Source organism: Sorghum bicolor, chromosome 5, assembly GCF_000003195.3.
Source record: "Sorghum bicolor cultivar BTx623 chromosome 5, Sorghum_bicolor_NCBIv3, whole genome shotgun sequence".
Taxonomy (NCBI): Eukaryota; Viridiplantae; Streptophyta; class Magnoliopsida; order Poales; family Poaceae; genus Sorghum; species Sorghum bicolor.
In genome coordinates, this window is record NC_012874.2 from 4720134 (window position 1) to 4746926 (window position 26793).

The 26793-nt window shown below is 44.5% G+C and overlaps 3 protein-coding genes and 1 long non-coding RNA gene across 4 annotated transcripts; all 4 read right to left on the minus strand.

Moving 5' to 3' along the window:
- Nucleotides 868–1881, minus strand: LOC8073610 (calponin homology domain-containing protein DDB_G0272472). The gene is made up of 2 exons (XM_002450300.2): nt 1632–1881; nt 868–1533 (listed from the first exon to the last, which is right to left on the minus strand). Exons 1-2 carry the CDS (start codon nt 1761–1763, stop codon nt 958–960), a joined length of 708 nt encoding a protein of 235 aa, XP_002450345.2. The 5' UTR covers nt 1764–1881; the 3' UTR covers nt 868–957.
- Nucleotides 14819–15879, minus strand: LOC8073612 (citrate-binding protein). Its single transcript, XM_002450302.2, has 2 exons — nt 15551–15879; nt 14819–15452 (listed from the first exon to the last, which is right to left on the minus strand). Exons 1-2 carry the CDS (start codon nt 15848–15850, stop codon nt 15060–15062), a joined length of 693 nt encoding a protein of 230 aa, XP_002450347.1. The 5' UTR covers nt 15851–15879; the 3' UTR covers nt 14819–15059.
- LOC110435427 lies at nt 17987–18572 on the minus strand. The gene is made up of 2 exons (XR_002453085.1): nt 18309–18572; nt 17987–18223 (listed from the first exon to the last, which is right to left on the minus strand). It is a non-coding gene; the product is annotated as an uncharacterized LOC110435427 (long non-coding RNA).
- Nucleotides 21047–23479, minus strand: LOC8073613. Its single transcript, XM_002450303.2, has 4 exons — nt 23419–23479; nt 23126–23328; nt 21662–21766; nt 21047–21583 (listed from the first exon to the last, which is right to left on the minus strand). Exons 1-4 carry the CDS (start codon nt 23477–23479, stop codon nt 21305–21307), a joined length of 648 nt encoding a protein of 215 aa, XP_002450348.2. The 3' UTR covers nt 21047–21304.

Sequence of the window (26793 nt, forward strand, 5' to 3'; positions counted from 1 at the left end):
AAGCCTACTCGTTCGCTTGAGGAATACATTAAAGCTCAAAGGAAGATCAGAGACAAAGACACACATGTGCAATTGAAAGAAGACCTCATCGAACATCTGTGGAACAATCATCCAGATTTATACTCGTACAATATATGATATAGTTATCCACACATTTATATTTCATCCATACATTTTAATTTATATTTCATCCATACATTTTAATTTATATTTCGTCCATACATTTAAAATTTACATGCTTTATCTATTTGTTCACTACATCTATGCAAAATCTGTCTTATCGACTGAGCAATCATGAGCTGCAGCAAATTTGTCGCCTAGAACCAATCATAAGCAGCAGCACCAATCATGAGCAGCAGAAGCAATCATCAAGCGCAGGAGCAATCATCAGTTATCCACACATTTATATTTCATCCATACATTTTAATTTATATTTCATCCATACATTTTAATTTATATTTCGTCCATACATTTAAAATTTACATGCTTTATCTATTTGTCCACTACATCTATGCAAAATCTGTCTTATCGACTGAGCAATCATGAGCTGCAGCAAATTTGTCGCCTAGAACCAATCATAAGCAGCAGCACCAATCATGAGCAGCAGGAGCAATCATCAAGCGCAGCACCAATCATCAGCAGCAGGAGCAATCAGTCGCCAGCAGCAGCAGCAATCAGTCGCCAGCAGCAGAACATGCAGCAGCAGCAGCAGAACCAATCAGCTTCTCCTGAACCATGCAGCAGCATTTCAGCATCACGCCATGCAGCAGCAATTTACCAGCAAACACATAAAATAAAGATGATGGTTCCAACACAGTTTCTTCATCAGAAAACTTAATCCACCACACACATAACTCAAACATTTAAACTAAATTTAAGATAACTTGATCTACCACACACATAATTGATCCAGCACACACATCATGAGAACTAAACTTAAGATAACACGAAGTAAAATTAATTAGGAAGCTCCTTCTCCATGATCTTCTTTTGCATCTTCTCAATCCATTGGCGCTGCATAGGGTTGAGAGAGGACAAGTCAGCCAACATAATTTCTTTTTCCTCTTTGAGAAGCTTAGCTTCTGCAATCTTTTCTTCATTGGCCACCCTCTTCTTCTCTAGCTCTAGTGTAGCCAGGAACCTCTCCTCCTTGGCCTTTTCCTTTTCCTTGTCCAAGACCTCTCTCTTTGCCATCATCTTATCCAAAGCTTCCATGCAAGCCTCACCACCACCACGTCTAAGGTTTTGTTTTGCCTTCTTTATCCCTTCTGGCCTTTTCTTTGCTGCCATTTCTTCATCAACAACATCTTCAAGTTCATTATTTTGAGTCTCTTCTTCCCCCCTAGGCCTCTTGTCCTTGGTGGGATTCTTCTTCTTTTTTTGGGAGGCTTGTTTGTCTTTCTCAAGCTCAGCAAGCTCTTTCATCTTCGCTTTCCACTTGTCTTCCCCCTTCAATATATTCCAACAATGCTCCAGACCAAAACTTTTATTGTCTTTGTCCAATTCGATGTAGTATTTTTTTGCTGCAACAACCTGAACATATAATCACACGTCAAATAAATAATCAAAATTAAAATACCTAGACAATTACAAATAAGCACAACATAATCACATAATTATAATGAATATACCTTGTCCTCAATGGTTGTCCCACTTTGATTCCTACGTAGAATGGCCTCATAGCATGAGCAAAATTTGTTAACTTGCAACTGAATTGCCAACCACCTATGCATAATCGAGCTCTCTGTCCTCACAGTGCCCATCTCATTATTCTCTTCAAAGTATGCGTGAACTCTTCCCCAAAAGGTTGATTTCGATTGATTGGCACCGTTAATAGGATCTTTGCTAACATTCAATCATCCCGAGCATACAACTTCATCTTCCTTGTAATGAAAATTCTTCTTCCTGTGCCCCTTTGTGACAGGGGTTGGAGATACTTCGTCCTGAGTATCAGTTTCTTGCGTCACTCCAAAATCGAAATCCTCCAAAGCAGCAATACCATTAACATCTCCACTCATCAAAATGCCTGACAAAAAGTTTTCCTATCCTTGCATCTCCATATCTATACAGAAAAAATTACAAAAAATAATACAAGGATGATTCATCTATGCCATATTCAAGATTGGCTGAAATAAAAAATCATGATTGCCAAGAACTCAAGAACGGGATGGATGGATCTTAACTGCTTCTGCAAGACGACGCCGCCGCCGTCCAGCACCCACCACAAAGGACACAGGCGCGGCCTGATGAACACAGGCGATGGAGGGCACCGGAACACAGCTAGGCGCGGCCGGAACGGAGGGATAGAGAGCACTGGAACACAGGCGATGAAGACGAAGGAGCCGGTTACCAAGGACGCCGCAAGACGGAGGGATGTAGGCCACCGGATCACAGGCGCGGCCGCCGGACGATGAAGACCGACGATGGCGCGCGGAGGCGATGACGAAGGTTGGCGACGAAGGATCGGGCGAGGGCACTTTCAGGTTCGACGCGGGAGAAGTGGCGGCGCGGGTAAAACTCCCTCGCGGCTCGGGATTCCAAGCGACGCCGACTGCGGATACATCCGCACGCGACCGTGGCGTTTTCCAAGTTCCAAAAAGATAGCAAGTCTTATTCCAAACTGTTGGAGAAGAATTTTTCTTCTTTTTCCAAATAAACAAGGATAGCAAGTTATTTTTTCAAACAACTGGAGATGCTCTAATAGTTTGCTAAACATATTTACTAAAAATTTTCACTTGTCATCTTCGGGTGCCGCGCGCGTACTCCTTAGCGCATCCACCTCCCGCGTCGTCTCTCTTCCTTCCCGCTCGCTCTGGGAAATTTTCCTGGGCTATTATCAGTGTGGTACAGAGCTGTTGTATTGTCGTGCTGCTGTGTTGTCGTGCTGTGGTACAGAGAGCTGCTGCTTCTGTCTTGTCGTGTTGTGGTACAGAGAGCTGCTGCCGTGCTGTGGTACAGCTGCTGCCGTGCTACTGCTGATAGCGACAGCTTCTGCCAAACTGCTACTGTGCTGCCGTGTTAGGCCTTGTTACTTCCGGCCAAAATCCAAAAACTTTTCAAGATTTTCCGTCACATCGAATCTTTAGACGCATACATGGAATATTAAATATAAACGAAAATAAAAACTAATTGCACAATTTAGTCAAAATTTACGAGACGAATCTCTTGAGCCTAGTTAGTTCATGATTGGACAATAATTACCACAAACAAACGAATGTGCTACAATGTCGCGAAAAAATTTCAGGTAGGAACTAAACAAGGCCTTATGGTACAACAAATAATTTAGTGCTTCTTTGTTCAATAAAATAACAGCAAATGACAGTAGTATTAAAGCAAATAAATTCAAGCAAATACACTTTATGATCAAACAAAATATGTTTCAAAGATAATGATTCCAAAATAAAATAATAGATGATGGTTCCAAAACAAGATATGTTTCACAGATGCGTCGACGTGATGAAGACAACGCGCGCCCGGGATAGATGGATCACGCGACGGGGATAGATGGATCAGTAGGTGTGGGCCTTTTTTAATTTAGCAAGCCTAAATAGCAAACTATTGGAGATGGTCATCTTTTTCACTTGCCAAAACTTTCAGCAAGTTCTCAAAACTCAAAATATGGCAAACAACTTTTAGCAAACTGTTGGAGCCTGTTTAGATTGAAGGTGAAAAATTTTTAGGTATCACATCGGATTTGTTGGAAAGATATCGGGAGCGGTTGTTAGAAACTAATAAAAAAACAAATTACATAGCTCGTCTAGAAACTGCAAGACAAAAATCTATTAAGCATAATTAAGCAGTCATTAGCACATGTGGGTTACTGTAGCACTTAAGGCTAATCATGGACTAACTAGGTTTAAATTCGTCTTGCGATTTTCAACTAAACTGTGTAATTAGTTTATTTTTTATCTACATTTAATGTTCTATGCATGTGTCCAAAGATTCGATGGGATGGATAAATTTTTTTTGGTTGGAGAACTAAACAGGGCCTAAATAAATTTATAAAAATTAGATTTAAATATCTAATAGTATTAATTATATATTATTAATATTAATATTTTATTAATATATAGTTAGTTTATGTTGTTTTTTGAAAAACAAAAACGTCATATATTTAGGAGACGAGGGAAAACAAACCCACGGCATGGCCTCTGCACAATGTGAGCCCTACAAAGTACAAACAGTTGCATTCATAGTCCGCGCTGCCGTTTCCAGCTGCTACATGTACTGTCGCGCAGTGCGGCTTGCGCTACCGTCCAACAAGGCTTTGTTTAGTTCCCAACGAAATCAAAAAAATTTTCAAAATTCCCTGTCACATCGGATCTTGCGGCACATGCATAATGCACTTAAATATAGATAAAAACAAAAACTAATTACATAGTTTGTCTGTAAATCACGAGATGAATCTTTTGAGCCCAGTTAGTCTATGATTGGATAATATTTGTCAAATAAAAACGAAAATGCTACGGTGCCGAAATCTGAAATCTTTTCGGAACTAAACAAGTCAGCTTGACCCACTCAGGCCTTGTTTAGTTTTGAAAAAATTCCAGATTTTGATACTGTAGAATTTTTGTTTTTATTTGATAAATATTATTCAATCATAGACTAACTAGACTTAAAAGATTCATCTCGTGACTTACAGTCAAACTGTGTGATTAGTTTTTGTTTTCGACTATATTTAATGTTTCATGCATGTGCCGCAAGATTCGATGTGACAGAGAATCTTCAAAACTTTTTGGATTTTTAGATTAACTAAACGAGGCCTCAGGCCTTGTTTAGTTCACCCTGAAAACCAAAAAGTTTTCAAGATTCTCCGTCACATCGAATCTTGTGGCACATGCATGAAACATTAAATATAGACGAAAACAAAAACTAATTACACAGTTTAGCTGGAAATCACGAAACGAATCTTTTGATTCTAGTTAGTCCATGATTGGATAATATTTGTCACAAACAAACGAAAGTGCTACAGTACCGAAAACTTTTCACTTTTCGGCCTCACTTTATGTTCACGTAGCCGTCCCTGCCGTGCCAGCATACAAGACGCAGCAGTATTGAGATGCCACACGCCATATGCATAGGCACGATCAAAAAAGTTAGTTTTAAAAAATAAAATAAAAATAAGTGTCAAATTTGAAGTTTAGTTTTGAAAAAGGGTTAAAAATAAAAAAAGAAAAATTGTTCTCCTGTAGGGGCGTCTGCCTCTTGGTCGTGCCCAGATGCGGTGGCCATTGTCCAACAGCGCCTAGATGCAGCAGGCAGCCGATGTGCAGCAACGCCCCGATGCAACCGCCCCGGGCCGTCGACGTGGAGCTGCAGCCGCCTACGGCCGTCAACGCGCAGGTGCAGCCACCTACGTCCGTTGAAGCGCAAATGCACCCGCCCCCCAGTAGTCGATGCGGAGCTGTAGCCAACCATGTCCGTCGACGTGCAGCTGCGGCCACCTGCGTCTATCCAAGCCCAGATGGTCCAGTCATCCAGTAATTTTTTTCTCTTACAATAAAACCTTATTTAGAGCATCTCCAAAGGTTTTGCATTTGAATACTTTGCTAAAAAACTCTAAAAAAGAGGTGTCCAACGGTTTTGCATTTGGAGTTTGCAATTTAGTCAACTTGGCAAATGAGAGAGCAAACTTGGCAAAAATACCAAGCTGTGGACGACTTTGCAAACCCGATCACGCGAGCAAAGTCACGCGCGAGGAAAGCGCACGCACCTGGAGACCTATTTTTATCCTTTGCCAAGTCCAAATACCAATTCTCTTGAAGATGACCTATTTTTATCCTTTGCATTTTGTTATGAGAGTTTGCAAATAGCAACAAATGCCAAATCAATTTGCCAAAGCCTTTGGAGATGCTCTTAGTTTACCTAAAAACCCAAAAACTTTTCAAGTTTCCCATCATATCGAATCTTACAACACAGAGCATTAAATATAGATAAAAATAAAAACTAATTATATAGTTTGTCTGTAAATCGCGAGATGAATCTTTTGAGCCTAGTTCCTCTATGATTGGACAATATTTATCAAATAAAAACGAAAATGCTATAGTACTCCAACCAAAAAAATTTGCGAACTAAACAAGGCCTAAATCAGGCAATAATATTTTCTGCCATAGCTTATCAGCCAAACAAACAAGACGCATATTCTACAGGCTAGTAGATTTGGTGAGCACGATATTGACCCCCAAGAATCCCTGCAGGTGTACGACGATGATTTCCCTGGCCATGCATGTCTCTGCACCCTTTGATGATTGCATGATGAAAATCACTTTGCATTGCTACAAATGGTTCAGCATTCCGAAATGTACGTGCTAGTGAGGATTCTGTCTTGCTATCTATATAGCATGTGTTTTAGTAATATTATTATGTTTACAATTGGGTGATATATATTCTGATAAATCTTGTATCTTCTCTGCAAATGTTTGTGTAGAAACCCTGAACTTTTCATTGCAGAAACCTTGTAGGGAGTGGATTGCGGCGCCTTGAATGAAACTAGACAGGTCTGCCATCGTAACGAGCATAGTTTTTAGTTTCAACTTTCATCATAGTTGCCTGTAAGCTTGAATTTTGTATCAATGTCATGTGAACTTCTGAAAGCCCAAGTTTAATTTTGATAATTAATGACACCAAGTTGCTAATGTCTTGTGTTTAAGTGATTTGAGTTAGGCATAGCAACACATGTGATGAAGGTGCATGGTAGCATGGAAAGGTGGCCACATGATCACAAAGGGATGAAGCATGAAGTGAAGATCATGGTGATAGACAAAGAGTAAAATGAACAAGGCAAAGGTATAAACATAGGGTTTTGCTTTTACCGGTCTTAGTTGAGTAGAGAAGTGATTGACCGGATTTAGGATAGATAGCCGACTATCAAGAGAGAAAATCACGGTCATCTCGCGAATCAAGTGCTACTAGGTCTATATCTTGGGCATATGCATTAGGATCTAATAAAGTGCTAACCTAACTCCTTTGGTTAAAATGTTTGTGAAAAGCTAACACACATGCACTTTGGTGGTGGACACTTGGTGGTGTTAGCACTTTTGCAAAAGAGGTGGAGTTCCTAGGGTAGAGAGGGGTTTGAGTTCCTCTCTCCCTCCCGCCGAGCTTGCGAGACGGGATTCGACGCGTTTGAGAAAATTAAGTGTATATTTTCTATTGCGTCGGTGGAAAATTTTGGAGAAGACGCACACTCATCGGACGCAGGGTGCAGAGGCACCGGACGCGTCCGGTGTGCTGTCAGTGCATAGCCCTGCTAGGGTTATGCACAGGACGCACTGCACCGGACGCAGGGTATTCCCTGTGTGCGCGTCCGGTGTAGCCTAACTTCTGTAGGAAGTTTCTGACCGAGAGCACCGGACGCTCAGGGTGTGTCCGGTGGTGTGGGTCTGATGTTAGTGTGTTTTGCAAATCTCCATGCGACGCGTCTGGTGCTCAAAGTCCGGTGAGGTCGAGAGTTTGCAGACCTCTCTGCGCATGTGACCGGTGAGTACCAGATGCGTCCGGAGCTCATTTGATCGCGTCCGGTGGTCCGCAGGTGACCGTTAGAGATTGACGCGCGAGATTCAAAGGTGAACACGTGGCTTTCTACCGAGCACTGGACGCAGGGGGTCTAGCGTCCAGTGGTTCCCTGCTGAGCGTTCGGTGCCCTCGATTTTAGCCTAGTGAAAGAGCCAACGACTCTATTTGTTGAGGGGGCTTATAAATAGAAAGTGGCCGGCTTTGAGAGGTTCTCTCTTGCACATTTTGATTACTTGAGACATATATTGAGCTAGAGAACACTCCCTCCACTCATCTCCTTGCTTGATTGCTAATCCTAGTGAGATTGAGTGAGATTCAAGTGCATTGCATTGAGAGTTGCATCTAGTGGCACTTGATCCTTGAGTTTGCTGCGGATTTCTTGTTACTCTTGGGCGTTTCCCGACACCCTAGACGGCTTGGAGCAGCGGTGGTGTTGAGCTCGTGATTGGAGATTGTTTCGAGCCTCACCAAGCGATTTGTGAGGGGTTCTTGAGCATTTCCCGCGGGAGATCACAATTGACTACTCTAGTGGATTGCTCGTGGCTTGGGGGATCCCCATCTTGTGAGTGGATGTACGGCACCCGCTGAGGGTTTGGCTTTAGATTGCCAAATTAGCTCGTGATCCATCAAGTGTGTGTATCGCCACAACGAGGACTAGCTTGTCGGGAAGCAAGTGAACCTCGGTAAAAATCTTGTGTCATCTCTTGCCAAGGATTTTCTTGTAATTGTGATTGATTGATTGGTTATATATCTACTCTACAACGTTGATATAACAATCACTCCCCTCTCCTTTACTTATGTGCATACCTTGATAGTTGTGTAGCTTGTTTAGCTTAGCTATCTTGTTTAGGAGTATAGCTATCTTCTAGTTGTGCTTTCTTGTAGTAACTTAGTGCTAGACTTGGGTTGGTGGCTTGTATAGCGTAGTTGTGCTAGTGCTAGAATAGCTTCGCTATTTGTTTTACTAATTAACTTATCTAGTTGAAGTTTGTAGAAAATTTAAATAGGCTATTCACCCCCCTCTAGTCATTTGGACCATTCAACTTCGCCCGACAGGTCCAACACCTTTATTTAATATTTATCGGCTTGGTGCCTTTTGCAAATGCTAGGCTAGTGAAGCGTGCACATTTCTGTTCATATATATGAAATTGTAGATATGATCTAGCTTGTAAGGAGGTATCCGTGGCTTGTAAGGTGCCATTACACAATGATGATATATAGACATCTTCTGTTTGCAACTAATATTCGTCTGACTTTAGTAGGAGCAATGGTGCCTTCATTGTCTATATATCATCATTGTGTAACCCTAGTAAAGGCACTCATCCAGTGGATTTTGAAGACTTTAGCAACCCTTGTAATGAGCAACAATCACAGGATGACAGGAAGTTCTAGTGACTCCAAATAGCCTCCTCAGCAAGACCAAATCACAAGAGATCAAAGAACTTCGAGTGAGAATGAAGATGAGATTTTGGTTTTTGCGTGACTAAATATGAGCTTGGATCCGGTCACAGGAGCAAATTAGACACATAAATTTTATTGGACTAGAATTCATGATTACTTCCATGAAAACTTGCCCTTCCCCTCTACGCAAAAAATTCTCTTATGCATCGTTGGTCTACTATACAAGACAGTGTGAATAAGTTTACAGGATGTCTCCAGGATTGCACGTAGACGACATCAAAAATGAAATCATCATCTGATGCCGATGAATCATCTAACACTTGGTTCATGAGAAAGCTATGTTGATACATGCCAGATCTTTTTATTTATCTCGAACTGGAACCGGACGATATTATGAAAAACGCTAGTAGACAATACGCAAGGCCATAGACGATAGCGATGGGAACAAGCCTGATGGCAGCGCTACCAGCCTACCACACCTGGAAAGTTCGTTTAGATGATAAGTAGTTTTGTTTGCTGATTTATTGTGGAAGAAAAACATTGCTAAACGCTAATAGATTCAATAAATAATTAGCTTAAGCGAGTGGTTGATGAACAGGTCACTCGGACCGAAAACTCCAAATCCAACTAATTTTGTTTTGTAGGCTCGTACTTATCCAACTAACTGGTGATATGGCAATTCAAAATATTTTGGGTGCAACTGGGTAGTTTTTACCGAGTGGGTAGTTTTTACTTAGGCCTTGTTTAGATGTGAAAAAATTTTGAATTTCGCTACGGTAGCACTTTCGTTTGTTTGTGGTAAATATTGTCCAATCACAGACTAACTATGATCAAAAGATTTGTCTCGTAATTTACAGGTAACACTACAACCAGCCTGCTGATCCGTGACAGAGTCAATCCGTCGCTAAATGGCTTCAAACCGTCGTGGATGCAAACCCGTGACGGGTTTTTTTTCGTCGTAGATTGAGCGTCAAGAATGGTGAGGCGGGCATCCGTGACGGATTCTTGTACATATTTCTGTCAAGAATGGATTGGGCGGTCCACTTGGCCCGACCTGGGCCGGGTCGAGCCCTGTACATTGTGACGGAAATGTCCGTCACGTTTAGATCATTTCCGTCACGGATTAGCTAACACCAAGCTGACGTGTCGTCCTGGCCACATAGGATTAGCCTAGCTGATTTGTGGCCCAATTCGGATTCCGGAAGATTTTGGCCCATTTAGAGTTTGGGCCACATTGTTTTCCGGGATGTTTGAGGCCTTTTCGGAGCATTTTTTTCGTTTTGTACTTCCTTTTCGGCCCATTTAAAGTTGGGCCCATATTTTTTAGCCTTTACTGGCGATGCAGCCCAGTTCAGATTGGCGAGTTTTCGGTGTCAGGCCAATTTTTGCTAAAAAAAATGTCAGCCCAATTCAGATTGGGCTACTTCTAGATGTCAGCCCAATTCATCTGACAATTAACAACCAATCAAATGTCAGCCACCAAATTACAAATGTCACCAAATCTGATACAACACAATTAAGACAGGTCCAGAAGCTCATATGAGCAATTAACAGCCAATCCAGCTAATGTCTGAGGCCATGACGGCAACTCCAGGATCAATGTTTCCCAGCAAAATAGAAGGAGCTAATAGCTCAGCAGCAGGCATAGCAGAAATGTCACCAAGGGCACCATCTAGTTCAGCAGCGCAATGAGCATCAACACAAATGATGCAACAAAAAAGCAACAATGTTGCCAAGAGACCTAGACCAGCTTACCCAGTTGGCTAGGTGTCTCCAATTTTACTCAAGAGAAGGTCAAGTTTCGCATTGGTCTCAGCTTCCTTCCTTGCCATCTCCTGTTGATCTGCCACCCTTGCTTGCTCAGATTCTTGTAGCTTCTTCTCCAGCTGTGCCATTTCTGATTTCAGGTCATCCTTTGCCAACTGCTCTGCAGCTAGTTGCTCTCTAAGTGTGGCTTTCCTTTTTCCCTGAATTCCAACATTGTTTAGAAATGTTGGTTTCTTGGTCTTCTCACGAAGCACAGCAGCAAGAACCTCGGTCACAGAAGCGGGCTCTTCTTCATCTTCTGCTTGTCTAGCCTTCTTTGATTCCAATTCATCCTATTTGTGCAAGTAAAACACATGGTTCATCAGATACAATAACTAATATTAATGTTGAGTTTTTTTTTGGTACAATTAACTTACAACAAGAAGCTGGACATCTGGTGTGTAGCCTTTCTTTTTACTGTTGTGGCACTCCTTGTACGTGGCGGCCTCCCTTGGCGCGTGCCTGCCCTAGGGCAGGCCATGAAGCCTCCTAATGGCGCCATCAAGGGTGGTGGCGCCCCCTTGTAGGCTCTTTCGACCAGCTCTTGCCATCGATGGTCACAACCCGTATTAGGCGTATGACACTCTCCAAATGATGGTTTATAGAGTGAGCTTTAGAAAGGTACTAGGAGAGATGTTCTAAGAGCTCGCTGAGCTTTCTAGATGCACGTGCATCACCATAGTTTGTAGTTATACTTAGTTATAATTTAGTGTAGTTTATAGTTATCAATTAACTTTATTAAAGAGAAACAGTTACGTTGTCTTAAAAATACAACTGCAACGAAATAAAAGACACAGTTACAACATGAGTTACTACTCAAATATAACTTTGTGTAGTTTGTAGTTATAAATTTGATATGGGTGTGCACTATAACCATGTTGTATGTGTCATAAAAATTTTTGGAGCTATTAGGGCATTAGTTTAGAGGACTGTATCTGAATCAAAACCTTGTTAATGTGACGAAACTGTAGCAAATTAACTTCGAAATGTGTGACTGTGCTTAGCCAATGACAGATAGTTTAGCAGAACCATATATTTGTTTTGGAGTCCTCTTCAAAAGTCCTATCGTGCAATTCTTTTTAGACTTTTTCTAGCGCAATCAAAACAGGATTAGATATTTGGTTGACACAATAGGTGGCAGTGGCAGATCTTTATATAAGACCATAAGGAGCAAGGTTGAGGAGAATACCTAAGATGTAGAATGTGAAGTGACACTGTTAGATGCACCTTGCTGGATAAGGCCGCAATTGTACACACAGTGTCGAGGAAGCCATCTTGTTGTCCTCAATGATGTCTATCAGGCACTATTCGTATCCCTGAGCTAGAGATACAGCCGGCTCCATGTCATCCATGTAAAGTTGTGCTGCGTTTAGCCGAGGCACGTCACAGAAAAGCTTCACCTCCACTTTGGCTGTGACCTCCATGTCGTGCGTGCTAGAGGTGTCGGTGTTTGTCAGTACCACAATCCGGGATACCCAAAGCAGAGAACTAACCCCCCCTCCATTCCCCCTAGTAAGAGGCTAAGCTGACTAAGTGGTCAGTCTTGGTCCCGCCCAAGACCTAATGACGAGGCCTCAGACGGAGCCGAGCCCGATCCTTTTCTCTGCCTCGTCTGCCCGAGACCCAATGACAAGGCCTTAGACGAGGCCGAGACTCAGCAATCTCTGACTCATCCAAGCCCAGGGCTCGAGCACTTTTCTCTCACTGGTGCGCTCGAGACCTCCTGTGACATCAGCCATGATTCACAACAGAGTTGTAGTACGACCAGATAAGATGAAAGTCAAATCTCCATCACGCCCATGCTGAGCAGAGCAGGGCATGATGCTCTCTATGCTATCTACTCTCATCACTATGCTTCTACCCATGTCACTGTGCGTACGGTCAATACGACTAGGCGCTCAAAAGTCAATCCGAGTCCCTGTTCATCCACGAACTCGTCAGAGTTCAAGGCACGACCTATGACCTAGGGGATCTCGGGTGTATAGATGGCTATGCAGCCCGAGGCACGACGGCCCAGCCCACGGCATGACATTTTGGCACGGTCCGAGCATGGCCCGGCCCGGTGGTGCAGGCCATGCTTGGGCTGACCTCTGAGCCCGCGGGCTAGCCCGGGCCGGCCCGAGTTTTAGGGGTAGGCCCGGCAACGGCCCGGTGCCACCTCCATGAGCATTGCACAAACAACTCATTTTTATGTTACATGTCTTTTGATGTCATTTCAATGATCTAAGATTGAGATTGTGAATATGAGAAGTTGAGAGTTGTAAAAAATTGATTGTGGCATTATGCTGGTGAAGTGATCATTGTCATTGTGCGGTTATTTCGATTTTTTTACAAAACCGGGTTGTGGGCTGGCCCAGCCCGTCGGGCTACGCGGGTCGGCATGGCACGAAGTCAGCCCGCGGCCCGACCGAAGGCCAGGCACGCGGGCCGGTGAGGCATGGCACGTCAGGCACACGGGCCAAGTCGACACGGCCCGATGGCCATCTATACTTGGGTGTCTACACCAGTCAATGAATAGGAGTCGGCACGTCCGCTATAGGTCCGGGCATCCCATCCACTGGGCAGGAATGGCTTGGCACGACGACTGCAGGGACGAACACGCCTCACACTGCAGCAACGACTGGCTACAACACCTCGAGGACAGAGGGCCATTCCCTTGCCGTACGATGCCATACTCCTGCTTGGCCTCGGATTCAACAAGGACGAGAAAGGATCCAATTCAAGGGGGACAGGTAACTCTTGTCTCCCCTAGAAGCTATAAAAGGAGGAGGAAGGATCCAATTCAAGGGAGACAGCCCAACGTAGCACAAGACAACGAAGCCACAATACTCCATCCTGAGACCTGGAACAACTCCCTCTCTCACTTTGTTTATAACCCCTACTACAAGCACCTCGGTGCAAGATAATACAAGACCTCCTCTCCCACTAGACTATTCTCAGCCTGAATCAGTATAAATCGCTTGTGTTCTTCTTGCATCACCATCTGAATTGGGCACGCAGATATAAATTTACTAGCCGGTGGTAGGACCACTAGTCCAAACACCGACAGTGTTCGACTAGATGAAGTCATGGTCAGCTTTCTCCATGGAGCTCACATAGATATCTCCAAACGAGTGGTGAACATCTCTTTCTCGCATATGAGTTCCACGGTGGTGTCGAGCGCCTGGTGGTCCTCCACAAAATTGGAGAGGCGAGTGTTGACATTGGTGAGCTTGCTGAATTTGGTGAGGACTTCCTTGGAGAAGTTGTTGAAGAGCTGGCGGATCTCCGTAGCGTCAACCATGGCAATGGTGAGTGGATCGAACCGGTCTCTAGATACAAGGTGTCAAAGGTGTGGCCATGGTGGCCACCGGCGACGAGGCTGAGGGTGGCAGGGCTAGCAAGGGGCGGCGACGCAGCAGGGAGGCAGGGGCAGCGGCGCGTGGCTAGGTCAAGGAGGGGGCGGTGACACGGAGAGAGAGAAAGCGAGAGAGGGAGAGAGAAGAGCTTTTGCCCGTTTATTTCTTGATTGATGCGGTTGCATGTCCCTTATTTTATAGTTCCTATTGGACTTCACTCACAAGTAAAACAAGGTGATCCTTATCGAACATGGACTCTCCTTTCCATCAATCAACTTTTCAACTTTCTATCTTAACAAACTATTTCCAAAACCAACTAGGACTAGGTATGGTAATCAAAGATGACACAAAAGGAAACAGCAGCGGCGGCCTCCCTTGGCGCGTGCCTGCCGCAATGAGGCCTCCTAATGGCGCCATCAAGGGTGGTGGCGCCCCCTTGTAGGCTCTTTCGACCAGCTCTTGCCATCGATGGTCACAACCCGTATTAGGCGTATGACACTCTCCAAATGATGGTTTATAGAGTGAGCTTTAGAAAGGTACTAGGAGAGATGTTCTAAGAGCTCGCTGAGCTTTCTAGATGCACGTGCATCACCATAGTTTGTAGTTATACTTAGTTATAATTTAGTGTAGTTTATAGTTATCAATTAACTTTATTAAAGAGAAACAGTTATGTTGTCTTAAAAATACAACTGCAACAAAATAAAAGACATAGTTACAACATGAGTTACTACTGAAATATAACTTTGTGTAGTTTGTAGTTATAAATTTGATACATATTTAACTTATTCACTACTCACATACAGCCGCTACTACTCCCTTATTCAATTCACTAGCTGGAGACACGTGAGACGTCCTCCATATCATCACAGTTCACACATCGATCGGATCCATGTTTCCATCAATATGATCGTGTGTCATCGTCACACACACACACACACACACACACACACACACACACACACTACCATATCCGCAACGAGACGACGACGTTTAATCTGTTCATAGCTTGGTGTAGATGGCGACGTTCTTCCAGCGCGACTCCATGCGGTGCGACGGATGGTTATGCGACTGCTTGTACACGCCAAACTTGAAGTAGTGCTCCTTCCCGCCTTGGCCGGGGGCGCTCAGCCTCCTCTCGCCGTCGACGAACACGGTGACGTTCCCGGCGGCGACGTCGTGGACGACGTTGAGCCGGATCCACCGGTTGTACACGCGGTCCGCCACCACCTTGGTCAGGTCGTGGTAGTAGGTGAGCCGGCCGTCGTAGACGTGCAGCATCAGCGTCGTGGCGTGCGTCGCCGCGCCGAAGATCTGCATCACCGACGCCCCCGACGTGCCCGACGGCACGTACATGTCGCCCTCGAACTGCCACACGCCGGAGCTGTAGATCTTCTGCACAACTCATGCAGAGGAGTTAGTACAGGAAGAAGAAGAAGAAGAAGACCTGCAAATGGTCGAGAACACAAGCAAGTCTTGCTGTTGTCGCGTACGTTCACTTTGATCTCAGTGCGTGCGCCGCCGGGGTGGGTGGAGCTGATGGGCTTGTCGGTGGCGAACACCCACATGCGCCGGACGCCGTCGCGCTGCTCGTACCGCTGCTGGAGCGGCACGTTGTAGGGCTTCTGCACCACGAACTGCGACTCGTTCAGCTTGACACGGATGAAGCCGGCAGTCAGGTGGCGAGACGAACCGGCGTTGGCCGCGCAGGTGCAGGGCAACGACATCGCATAGATCGTCGTCGCCACCAGCAGCAACAGCAGAGAGCACGAGGTAGAAGAAGAAGCTGCCATGTCTCTCTGAGTATTATTAGCCACCAGTGAGGAGGGCGTACGCATAACTCATCTCGTCTCTGTCTATTTATAACCACTCGGCTGCCTGGTCGATCAGTGTCAGTGTACACAGTACACACTAGCTAGATACTCCCTCCATACATGTCAAACATTAATTGAGAATATAAATTATGAATAATTTTTTAAGTTTTTGAGTTTGGAAATATAAAAACCATATGAATATATAGATTTATTTTAAAAATACTTTCATAAAAATATACATATAGCTAGCATTTTTTGATAAATACTTTTATAGAAACAAGGAGTCAAAGTTAGATTTTTAAAGACCATATCATTGTTATAAATGATCTTTTTTATAGATATAGAGAGAGTTGGTTGCAAGTGACAAAGTTGCTGGCGCGGCGAGCCGTTGTTAATTAGATCGGAGGTTCCGGCGGGTCATCGGAGTTGGTATGCTGGTTGTGGCTGATGGCAGATCTCCTGAATCCGCGCCAAATGTTTTGTCATTGCATGCGTTCTTGACGCCCTTGTCAAAGCTATTGTTTCCTGCTCTCCGATGGAGTCACACTCCACAGCTAGCCCCAGACGATGACGGCCAAATACATGTGATGGTTCGACTCCGGAACCGATGCATTATTTTGGGTTTTGCCTAAACGAAAAGTGTGCGATCGCGGCCAAATACAATGTCGTCCGTTTCGCGACCGCGGCACGAGAAATGTGTATCTAGGCAGCACGGCTCATTTAGGTATAGGCTCTGTTGGCACAGGTGGTGTAGTGAGCTCTCCAAGGGTTTGTTTTCAACCTGAGGCCTAAGGACGACACTATATGAGGTTAACAATGACGTGATGGGCTGTTCGCTCAGTGAATCTGGCAGGCCTGAGGATGGACCATGCCATCCTAGCAAGAAATTTCTATAAAAGAACTAAAATGGTTTGACAAAAATCACAATGTTATAGATCATTTAATTACATGTTCGCATATCCATCCCAAAGGTACACATTGAATCATCAATAAAAAAGACAGATGCCATGGATCTTGCCCGTTGGTGGGTGTTCGCCGATGCTGTTGACCCATGTCACCCGGCATAGCGGTGAAACTCAACCAAAATTTTAGGTAGAGGAGGATGACAGACACATAATTAATTAATAGAATCAAAAAAAGAGAGATCACATACCAATCTATATATATATATATATTTTGTAGCCAGCTATATATATATATATATATATATATATATATATATATATATATATATATATATATATATGAAAAGTTTTCTACTCCCGGTAGTATGTACTCCGGCTGAGAGTTAACGTGAGGGAGTCGGTCCATCCAATTCCACGGTCGTACGGACGGAGCCGTCCGTGTAACAGCTGGTGCGGCCCGTTAGTTGCGAGTATGCGGAGGCCGCACCTATATACCATAACTGCCGGGATATACGTGTATTTTTATTTAACTAGTTAGCGTGCCCGTGCGTTGCTACAGGACAAAAAAACTTTTATGTTAAAAACACATAGATCGCACCATTAGTTTCATGCTTATATGTTGCTACGGGACAACTAAATATTTGTAAAGGAACACACGATAAATGTGACATTAAAATAATATTTAATTAAAAAACAAAGTTCGTGAGATTAAGACAGCCACACCTTGTTCTTGGCACTACTTCAACAGTACTTTTTAGCAAAGAAGCAATATTTTTCGCTCAACATTTTAATATCAGTTTCAGCACAAGTCAAATTTCAGCGAAACGAATCCTTGTTGCACACATTAGAACAACACAATAATAAATAGAAACGCACCCGCAGATATATCCATGTCTACTAAAGAACGAGTAAAGATGTTTCTAATGCATCTTCAAGTTGATAGTGTAGAAAGATATGAGTATCTAACAAACCGAAAAGGCATATTTATTTCTTCCAAAAAATCACACGGTACCCTTGATCTATCTGGAACTATATAACTGAAAAATTGATATATCTATCTCTATGTAAAGTTCGCATATAGAAATTTGTTTGTCCAATAACCTCCTAAATCTATAAAATTGTGGCATAGTTAATAAAAGCCCAAGATATTTTTAATAGCATTAGTAAGTTGGTAACAAAGGCCAATGGATCAACAAATATGCAACGCAGGGAAAAAAGAGCACATCGGTAGCATACATTCATACCACAAGAATTTTGTTTTGTTACAATCCAATTCAAGATACAATGCTAATTCAAGACCATGGATTCCAAACTAAACTATGATTTGCAAGCATGCATGATCTCAGAAGAAAACTCAACGGAACAACTTCAGTCACCTAGTAACCTCATAGTTGTCTTTCCTTTCTTCACTTCACACTGCATATCCATCACCACCTATCTGAAAAGCCTTGATCCCCAAAAAACAAGTTATTAATCAGTCGTGCAATGACATTGCAAGATTTGCATGGAACAATTATGGCCAAGTTAGTTACCAGCTTGGAGAACACTGCAAGGAGGCAGGCAAGCTGTGTGGCGACATCCACTGAATCGCTTTTTGTGTAAACTGTAATATTTGATATGGGATATTTTGATTCCAAAAATATTTTTGCACTTCACACTACAAGACTTAGAGAATAAGTGAATAACCATAAACCCAAATAACTTTGAACTTAACTCAAATAACACTTGTTACCTTTGTGCCTGCAACACAGCAAGCAATTAGATATGAATTGCATATGGGTTCAGAACACCAATATCTTGCGTTCTGTTGACACCGTTTTTGGGCACGTGTCCATGTTTGGTAGAGTATAAGCCGGCAGGATAAGACGGCGGTGTTCTATCTACAGGATGAGTTGCCGATGAGGATGGTTGCCGATGAAGGAGGGGTTGAACGTGGCTAAGTCCCTAGGTGGTGATGTGTCTGTGCCGATGACTATGACAAGGGAGTCTGCCGATGATACGGAGGGAGAGTCCGAAAGCTGCCGATCGGTTTGTGGAAGTGTTCCAGCTTGTCACGGGGGGTAGCTTTATGTTTTCCTTAGTTATTTAAATCATTTTGTATACGGATTCTGTGTAATTTGAAATTCGAATTCTAGTCGTGTCTGGTTGTAGCTCTTTGAGCAGTGTATAAATATAGACCTTAGGGCCTTGTCTGCTCTTTTATGTCAACAGGGCCTGTTTTGCGGTATTTTTGGATATACCCCGACCAGCCGCCAATGGTGCGGGTTTCTACCTTAGCACTGGGTTTGGTATCGAAGAAGTGGGTGCTATCGGCAGAAGACACATCCAGGCCAGTGAGCATAGCCACATCGGCAAGTGTAGGGGAAACAGGGCCGTGGCCAAAAACAAAGGCGTTGAGGGTGTCTGACCAGAAATAGGATGCAGCTATCAACAGTGATTCATTCCTATGCATATCGGCAATGGATAACCTAATGCATTGGTCTAGCTTTCTCTCACCCCACTGAACTTCATTAGAGTTGCTGACCCTCAAGAACCAATCCTTCCATCCCACGGTAGGGCTGGGCCAGGAACGAAAAGCATCCTTCCACAGATCCAAGAAAAATTCTCTGCTCTAAAAGGGATTCTGTTGGTTTCTGCGTTTATGAGATTGGTTGGATCTGGATCCCCTAGCGGGCCGAGGCATTGGAGGTGTGGTTGATCGGTGGGGATGACAATTTTGTTAGCCAATTCCTAGTGGTTTTGGAGGTAGAAAAGAAAAACACAAAAAAAAGGAGAAAGAAAATGCTCAGTAAGACTGCGGATGAACAGGGGTGCGAGAAAAGTATGAGGGATGGCGCGAAGAACTAACCTCAGGAATGATGAAGTTGACGGCCATCTTGTCACGAGGGGGATGAGCGAGGACTTCGGAGTTGGTGAAGAAGGGACTTCGTCGAAGATCTTGGAGCTTTTGGACAGCGCCGCTGCTGGAAAGGTGAAGTTGGAGTTGTGGAATGATGTGATGGAGAAGGAGTACTCGAGAAGGAACTATTTATAGGACAAAACGGGCAAGGGCAAATCTGACTTATCTCCTTGCCGCATCCGAGAAATCCGAGGGTGCTCAGGTAGATATGGTAACTGTTCGCACGGTAATCAAGGGGTTGTGCAGGTGATTTGACAGGAAGCGGTCATTATCCAGAGATATTTCACTGTGCGGGATCTCCTGGTCGGTCCATCAGCAGCGTCCTGTAATGGTCATATTGCCGATGGACGAATAAAGTGGAGATAGCCGTTTGAGGAGATAAGGTACGAGCGTCCTGGTCAGTCCATCGGCAGATCCTTGTAACGGTAATATTGCCGATGTGCGATTAAAAAGGAAATGTCCGTTTGGGAAGTTGAGGATTTCGAGAGATCTGCAAAAGGATAGGATCAAGAGTTGTTCAGATTGAGGTTATCGATTACCAGATTAGGAGCATTAATTGCGGGAAAAGGCATCATTACTGCAGAGAATTTCGGAGCATTAATGATTTCATACTCCGAAATTGGGGGGCATGTGTTGACACCGTTTTTGGGCACGTGTCCATGTTTGGTAGAGTATAAGCCGGCAGGATAAGACGGCGGTGTTCTATCTACAGGATGAGTTGCCGATGAGGATGGTTGCCGATGAAGGAGGGGTTGAACGTGGCTAAGTCCCTAGGTGGTGATGTGTCTGTGCCGATGACTATGACAAGGGAGTCTGCCGATGATACGGAGGGAGAGTCCGGAAGCTGCCGATCGGTTTGTGGAAGTGTTCCAGCTTGTCACGGGGGTAGCTTTATGTTTTCCTTAGTTATTTAAATTGTTTTGTATACGGATTCTGTGTAATTTGGAATTCGAATTCTAGTCGTGTCTGGTTGTAGCTCTTTGTGCAGGGTATAAATATAGACCTTAGGGCCTTGTAATGAGATATCTATCAATCAACCAAACACAAGTTTTTACTCATATTCCAGCATCTACTTTTCGACGACTTCGTCATACTTTTCTTTTTCATTACGAGTTCTTAAGGATTCGTCGACTTAAGCTCGGCGTATTCTCGAGTTCCGCGTGAGTACCTCTTGGCCGTGACATCCGGGCGCATCGCTGTTGTCGGGACCAAAGTATTCGAGTTACCACTTTTGCCGATAGTAAGGTCAAATCGGCTGGCACGCCATAACGTTTGAATCGGGTATTAGCCCTTTGTGTTTGCAGATCAGCTTTTGCACCAACACGTTCTAAGTTTTTAACATAGGTGAGAAATTGATCAAGTACTGGACAGTTGACTGTGTTGGGTTCACATGCTTGCAATTAGAGAGAGAAATTTAAGCTACATACTTTAACTTTGGAAGATCTGATAGCTTCCTATTCGTTGATGAGAGCATGCAAAAGCTCCGGTCTTCTCCTAAAGAGCACATAATAGCAAAAATATTATCTTGACATGCCTGGACACAAATAACAACAGCTTTATAGCCCTCAAATTCGTGAATTCACCAGGTCCTTTCGAGCCAAGATTGCGACGATCCCACATTCAGACAGATCACCAGGTCCTTCTGTCTGTTTCAAGTGGCTTATCAAGATCAACAGTTGATTCGACTGGACACTGCTTGAAATTACCTTTTTCAAGGTTGTTGACTAAATTTGTTAAATTCCCAGGCTGAAGCTCAGTACTGGCAATAGTGGGCCTAGGTGTATCAATATTGGAGTTAAGATGGTGGACATTGCATAAGGACTGATGATTGTCGTGTTTCTTGATACCATTCTGCTCCACTGATGATGATGCAGCCATAGATTGGATATCTGGGTCCACTTCTCTAAGCTGCATGTAAAACAACAGGTTGGTAGTATTTTGGGGAGACCTCCAATTTTTCATTTTAAAAATACCTTTGCAACTTACAAATTCCAAAGAAGACTCTGGTAGTGTAGGTTTCTTGATACAAATAAAGTTTTGAATATCTTGTCTAAAAGGCATAATTATATCCCGAATTCCAGAGCTTCCAACCTGCAAATTTTACACTCTAAGTAACATATACCTTGAATCTGGAAACTGGGAATGACTTAATGACAACCAAATTGCAAAATGACGTAGTTTTGGAAGACAATAAACAAAATTAAAAAACGCTTGAAGATTGTTTCACAAATGATAAGACAAGCTACACTTGAATCACAAAGAAGCACCAATAAGCAGTAGCCGGTAGCCACATACATGTAAATCTCCACGGTAGGTATACATGACTTCTTATGCGATGAATTACAAATAAGATGATATCATTATCTTTAGGCACTAAATAGAGCACTTAAACAATTTCCTGGTAAAGCAATGCAGTAATTCTTTTTAAAATCGGAATCATATATTTTTTTTTCTCGAACTATGCATGAGTGCTGTGTCATTTCATTAATTAAGAAGAAAAAGGTGAATAATACAAGGGATAGATGCAGAATGCCTTCTCCCAAACCCAGCACATGCATGCCCAGCAGGGGATTAGCTAAAGACGCGCCACCAATCACTACAAACAACCACTAACAGCACCTCTGCTATATAGGACTAGACGACCATGTCATGGAGACAAAATAAAATGAAAGACCCGACTAATACACGGCTGTCCATAAGACCAGCCAACAACTCCGCTGAATGAACTTACACGCTGTCATCAGCTTTACATCCAAAGAGCTGCAAGATGGGCATCGGCAAACTTTGATGAAGTACACTCCACAATTTTAGATCGAACCCGCACTTTTGATGAAGTACACTCCACAATTTGAATATCATAATGACGAACAAATCAAAAAATGATTACACATCATATGATCACTCTTGAATCATCAATAAAAATTACATATTCAGTTACTTGTTGAAGATAATCTTTGAATCAGTTTAGATGAAAATGGATAATTTCAGTTTCTATCATGAAATGAAAATGCTACAGATCTATCACAATTGTTTTTCTTTCAACCTATTGTGACAGATGACATTGGTCAACAAGAATAGCTTGTGATCAGATACACTGTCCAGATTATTAAGTTTTCAAAACAAAAATGATATCTGTTTATTCGTTTATCCTCACTAAACACAGGCTTCACAGTTTTAGTGAATTTCCCTGCCCTAGCACAAAGTTTCTACCAATCACAATTGACAACTAAACCAGGACAGTTTCAACTGAAACAGAAACCAAGTGGCTACAACAAATAACTATATAGCTTCCTTCGAATTGTTCCAAAAGTGACGGGTAAAATAATCAACATTAACAGAAATGCAAGCTCTTCACGTAATAAAATGGATAGACAAATCAGAAGTCAGAAACACCCACATCGAAAATGCACATGGTTGCATAGGCTCTAAAGGGATCCCGGCTCTAAATACCTGCTCGGTGAGCTCAACCAGCAAGTCCTTGCAAGAGCAGACGGCGTCAACCCTAAGAATCTTCGACGGAGGTGGCGCCACTGCAGCAGCACCTTCGGCGGCGTCGGTGAAGGTTCCATGCTTCTCGAGGCCCCGGAGCGCCACCCGCTCCCGCACGGAATCTGGGGCGCCGATGAGGTACTCAGGCGAGAGGTCCACCAGCGCTGGCGGAGCATCAGGAACCCAAGGTGAGAGAACGAAGGAGTGAAGGAGAACCGAACGCGCGACACACGCGATCAAGGCTTGTAGCTTACTCTTTATTACGGAGAAATCGATGGCCTCATCGGCAGCGAGGGCATTAGCGACCGAGGGCATCAGCGGGGGGCGCGGGGCGCGGTCACCGGCGTGCACGCAGCCAGCGGGCTCGCGGCGACACCGGCGCAGCCGCTCCGGCAGCGGGCTCGCGGCGGGGGGCGCGGCCACCGGCGTGCGCGCGGCCAGCGGGCTCGCGGCGGCTCGCGGCGGGGGGCGTTGCGGCGAGGGGCGTGCTCACGGCGGCTCGCGGTCGGGGGCGCGGCCACCGGCATGCGCGCGGCCAGCGTGCTCGCGACGGGGGGCGTTGCGGCGAGGGGCGCGGCCACCGGCGTGCGCGTGGCCAACGGGCTAGCAGCGGCTCGCGGCGGGGGGCGCGGCCACCGGCGTGCGCATGACCAGCGGGCTCGCGGCGGGGCTCGGCCACCGGAGATCGAGAGGAGCAGAGGCAGCTGCGTGGCTTGGCCATGGAGATCGAGATGCGGGGGGCGTGGGGCGCGGATCGAGAGGAGGGAAACCAGGAATGGCGAGAGAAGGGAAGGCGCTAACCGCAGCGACCGAGGGTGCGGGGGCGATAACCGCGGGAGGGGGGTGGGGCGATTAGAGCGAGGGCGGGGCGATTAGGGTGGGGGCTGACGATGACCTCCGGGTCTTTTTAGTTGTACAGATAATCTTCGTAGCAGCTTTGGCTTGATAACTAAAACCGAAGAAATCGGATCCAGATCTACGCTTGAGGTTATATATATGGGACGTCTGCACATACTTTGTTTGTGGTTGTATGTGGTTGCATTCAGCTCGTTCCACTATGCATGAGGACGTTGTGGTGGTCATTGTCATCCACGATCTTGCAGATTCAGAAGGAAATCATGAGGAAAAAACAAGGTATGATACCCAAAGATTGATATACAGATTATGCCTGTTTTAACGTACAGTAGTTCTTGCAGTAGGGTGTTCAAGGTGCTGTGACCAGGAAAAAGAAGAGAAGCGGTTCAGGTTGCCCAGATGCGGCAGAAGAACCAAATGGATACATGTCTGACAGGCATCCAAGCTATTGGCTTGATTGGGAAAAAAATGTTAATTGTTAGCTGGTTCCTGAAACTTAGTTATGTATAGGTTAATATTCAGAATGTGAACTGTCCCATGTACTTGTTTTTTTTTATCGTTTCAGTCTATTGTATCTAACCTTAATGGAAGTGTCCTTTTGATTCTCTATAATTTGGAAAAGTGGTAATTTCAAAGTATGAGGGCGTACATGCTAGAGGGAATACCCTTCACTACTGGAATCGCACGCTTTGCCTAGTGTCCAGGACACTCGGCAAACGGCCAAAAACACTCGGCAAACCGTTTGCCGAGTGTCACACTCGGCAAAGCGGAGACGGCAAAAAGAGTAACGGCAAAGCAGACTTTGCCGAGTGTCCTTTTTCGGGCACTCGTGCCCGTTTGACACTCGGCAAACAAAAGTAGCCGTCACGGCCAACCTAACGGAAGATCACGGTTTGACACTCGGCAAAGACATTTTTTTAAAAAAAAAAAATTTGGTTTGCCGAGTGTCTTTCTTAGGACACTAGGCAAACTACCAAGTTTGCCTGGTGCCTTGGACACGACACTCGGCAAAGCCATCAGGTTTGCCTAGTGTCCTAGCCTAGACACTCGGCAAAACCATCAGATTTGCCTAGTGTCCTGGCATGGACACTCGGCAAACCATTTTTTCCAGGTGTCCAGTGCAGTCCTTTGCCGAGTGTTATGGTCAAAACACTCGGCAAAGTGACCAGGAATATTTTTTTTAATCATTTTTATCCATTCCATCCAGACAAACAAAAAATATGCATAGCAGAGACATCACTGACATGATATATATATCATAGACATCACATACATATCACAAACATGACATAAGTCACAGTATATCGCAATAAGTTCACAAGTAATCCCAGTGCTCCATCATTCACCATAAGAAGTGCAAATAAAAAGTGCAAATAAAAGTACCATTAACAACTACAAGTATCATCACGGACAACGAGACTGATTTGGTGAAGGATTTGTAGCATGAGACACTTCATTCGATGCCGCCGATTGATTCTACAGAAAGGAGAAGAGATTACATATGTGAGACAAGATAAAGCCCTGTTTGGAAAAAAGGAATGCAAAACAAAGGAATGAAAGAAAACACAGGAATATGAAAGGAATAGAGGTGTAAAACAGAGGATTGGAAACATACAGAAAGTTTGTAGAAACGAGTGTTTAGAACACAGGAATACTAATAGCGTCAAAGACTATTCGTTTGTGCTAAATACAATTGTTTAGATTAATTATGAGCTAATTACTTCTTTACAAAGCAACATATAGCAGTTTAAAAAAAATTGATATGTCTTGGACGAGCCCATATGGTTGTGCATGCAGGTAGGGATCAGGAAGTAGCACATGCTGTACATGCAGGTAAGAAGGGAGTATGCAGATTAGTAGCTTGTGCAGTTGTGCTAGTTTGGAAACTTAAAACTTTTTTCAGTTTGTCTGTTATTTATACTCACAGGAGTAGTTGCACCGGGAGGTGGAGGTAGAGCGAATAGCCCAGGTGGTGGAGGCATTCCCTAGGCGGCGCCAAGACTTTGCATGTACTGTAGAATGTCTGCGAACCTCCGCTGCTCGGCCTCCCGCTCGGCTGCGATCCTCGCCTCCAACTCCTCCCGCTCGGCTACGATCCTCGTCTCCAACTCCTCCCGTCGCCTCTTCTCTTCTTCCAGCTGGACCTACAATATTTGAACCCAATTTTTATAATATTGCAGAGCTAAGGTATCTAAAAATCAATGAAAAATGAATAAAACAGGAATAACCTGGAGTGCCTCCATCCGGTGTTGTGCAGTGTCCGGCCGAGGTCGTATGGCGGGGCTTGAGCTCGTGCTTCTTGCCCGGATCTGAGAGAGAGAGAGAGAGGGAGTAGTGGTTGTATCGATTATGCCATCGCCGAGCCAGTACCGCCCATGCTTCTTTCCTCCTCCCACCCTCATGACTACTTCTCCATCAAAGTAGTAGAACCCCCTCCTGCTGCCCCCTCCTCCTCCTCCTCCTCGTCCTCGCGGCACTCCTCGTCCTCATGCCGCTCCTCGTCCTCGTGCCGCTCCTCGTCCTCGTGCCGCTCCTCATCCTCCTGCCGCTCCTCGTCCTCCTGCCGCTCCTCGTCCTCGTGCCGCTCCTCGTCCTCGGGCATCACCTGCTCACACCCCGCACGTGCCAGGACAAGAGGCGACGGGTCCCTCCTGCGGCTGCTCCTCCTCCTCCTCCTCCTCCCCTGTGATGGCTCCTCATCTGCAGCAGGCGCTGCAGGGCGTGCTCTTTGGTAAAGAGAGTTCACCCTCCTCATATTACCGCCCACCACATTT